The sequence below is a fragment of the Echinops telfairi genome, unplaced genomic scaffold, assembly GCF_000313985.2.
Source record: "Echinops telfairi isolate 266 unplaced genomic scaffold, ASM31398v2 ScPeMD7_5;HRSCAF=22, whole genome shotgun sequence".
Lineage (NCBI taxonomy): Eukaryota > Metazoa > Chordata > Mammalia > Afrosoricida > Tenrecidae > Echinops > Echinops telfairi.
This window is the reverse complement of record NW_022103901.1, coordinates 43,878,675-43,881,214: the sequence shown is the minus strand read 5'-3', so window position 1 is coordinate 43,881,214 and position 2,540 is coordinate 43,878,675. Positions and strand designations below refer to the sequence as shown.

Below are 2,540 nucleotides of genomic sequence, written 5' to 3'. Positions count from 1 at the left end.
TGTAGTTTGGATGAACATAGCATTTATATGCATTGGGAAACCTAATGTGACTCTTTATTGCAGTATTTGCTTATTGCAGTGCTCTAGAACTGAACCCACAGTATTTCTAAGTTAAACCTGTACTACAAGAAAGCATGTTGCAAAAGTGCTTAAAGTGAGGTTAAAATGTGGAAAGATACAAGTATGTGTCAAACTGAAAATTGTCTTCTCCGGGGAGGGATGGGAAGAATAGGAGGTCAGTGTCGATGTGTGGTTTGAACTGTTGAGTTCAGAGTTCACAGTCTGAAATGTAAACCCTCCACCTAATCTTTTTATGTTTTATTTTTTTTTACACTTGGAAGCTTTTACAAAATCAAGCATATACTTTATAATTAATCTAGAAGAAAAATAAGTTTGCATTTAACTTTTCTAGATGAATTGCTTTGCAGAAATACTTTCTGGTTTGTTTTCTAGATCGTAGACCCTACATTAGCTGAAATGGGAAAAAACTTGAAGGAGGCAATGAAGATGCTAGAGGAAGGTCAGAGGTAAGTGGAAGCACCCTTGGGAAACATGTTCAACCTGCTGTAAAACTGGAGGTGCTGGCTTCCTTCTGTTAAAGATACCTCTCGATTTCAGAATGGCTCCTTTGCTTCTAGCCCACTTTGAAAGTTATACTTGTCATACAAGGTGGTTTATAATTAAAGGATTTTGAAACTGAGGGGAAGGACTTATAATTCTAGTCTATTAAGAGTTTCATTTACTTAATATATGAAGTCTATATGTACTTCTTACTATTTAGGTCATGTGAGGCATTAACAAATTAAGAAATGAGTTGAAATATTATTATTATTTATGGTATTTTCTTTTCCTGAAATTCAAACTATACCAAATCTGGCGACTGATGGGGGATGTAGTCAATGTTTTATTTTTTTAATTTAATATTTATTTTTTATTATGGATTAGGTATATGGTTTATATTTCAGACTGTCAACTCTGAAGTCAACAGGTCAAACCACACATCAACCCCCATCCCCATATTCTTATCCCACCCTCTCTCCCTGAAGATCTCTTTTCCTTCCTATGAACTTCTGCCCTTTTTACTCCCATGTCTATACTTGTTAGCCTTCTAGTCCATTGGTTCACCTTCCTACCCTTCCCAGTTGATTGAGGTTGCGCTATATCACTTTCCACAATGGTTGTACATATTTACAGATCCATCGACAGTGGATCAGATTTCCAATCTCTCCACAGCCGCTCCAGCCTTTGTTTTCGTTTCTTTTTTTTTTTTTAATTTTAAGGGGGCTGTCATTGTTGGTGTAATGATATATAATTATTGTTTCGGTTTGCATCTCCCAGATGGCTAGTGATCATGAACTTTTTTTCATGTGTCGTCGTCTGTTAGCCATTTGAATGACGTTTTTCGTGAACTCTGTTTATATCTTTTGCTCAAAAGTTGGATTACTTTTTTTTTTCTTATTGAGATATTCCAGTATTTTTTTACGTTTATTTTTATTCATTTATCTATCATTTTATTGGGGAGCTCTTACAAATCTTATAACGTTCCATCATTCAATTGTATTAAGCACACTTGTACTTATGTTGACATCAACATTTCCAAAACATTTTTTTTCTACTTGAGCCCTTGATATCAGCTCCTCTTTGTACCCTGCCCTTCCTCCTACCCTCCTTGTGTATCCTTGATCAATGATATATTATTGTTGGATATTCTAGTATTTTATAGAATTTAATATTCTTTGACCCTTTATTGAAGATCAGTTGCGTGTAGTTGGGTGAATTTATTTCTCGGCTTTCAATTCTGTTCTGTTGCTCTATGTAACTACTATTGTACCAGTACCAGACAGTTTTGACTACTGTGGCTGTGTAATGGGTTTTGAGGTTGGGTAATGCAAGGATTCCCACTTTGTACTTCTCCTTGAGGAGTTCTTTGCCTATTCTGGGTCTTTCTTGCTCATATAAAGTTAGTAATTGGTTTTTCCATTTCTTTAAAGAGTGAAGTTGGGATCTGGATCAGAACTATGTTGTATTACAGATTTTTTTTTAGTAGTATTGACATTTCTGTGATGTTAAGCCTTCCCATCCATGACCATGGGGTATACCATTTGCATGGGTCTCTTGATTCTTTATAGTAGTGCTCTGTACTTTTCTTTGTACAGGTCTTTTGTTTCTCTGGTTAGGTTTATGCTGTTTTTTATCTTTTGTGTGGCTGGTGTAAATGGTGTTTTCTTGATGTTGTTTTCAGAACTCTTCATTAACATACAGGAATTCAATTGATTGTTGTGTATGAATCTTGTATCCTGCTGTGCTTCCAAATGTTTTCATTGTTTTGGGGACTTTCTACATATAAAATCTTATCATCTGCAAATAGTAAGGGTTTCACTTCTTTGCCCAATTGTATTCCTTTGATTTCTTTTTGTTGTCTAACCAGTTCTGGCTAAAAACAATGTTAAGAGTGGTGATAAAAAGTGTATCCTAGTCTGGTTCCTTTTCACATGGGGAATGTTTTTCCTCATTTGTTGTGATGTTTTAGCCATTGATTG

At 35.2% G+C, this 2,540-nt stretch overlaps 1 protein-coding gene across 1 annotated transcript in view; it reads left to right on the top strand.

Moving 5' to 3' along the window:
- Nucleotides 1-453: 453 nt before the first annotated feature.
- The window catches only part of PDXDC1 (pyridoxal dependent decarboxylase domain containing 1), a 62,769-nt gene continuing 60,682 nt past the window's right edge, over nucleotides 454-2,540 (top strand). The window contains exon 1 of the mRNA XM_045286059.1: nucleotides 454-527. Coding sequence (XP_045141994.1) covers nucleotides 478-527 — 50 coding nt within the window. The 5' untranslated portion in view covers nucleotides 454-477. The remainder of the gene's footprint in view (nucleotides 528-2,540) is intronic.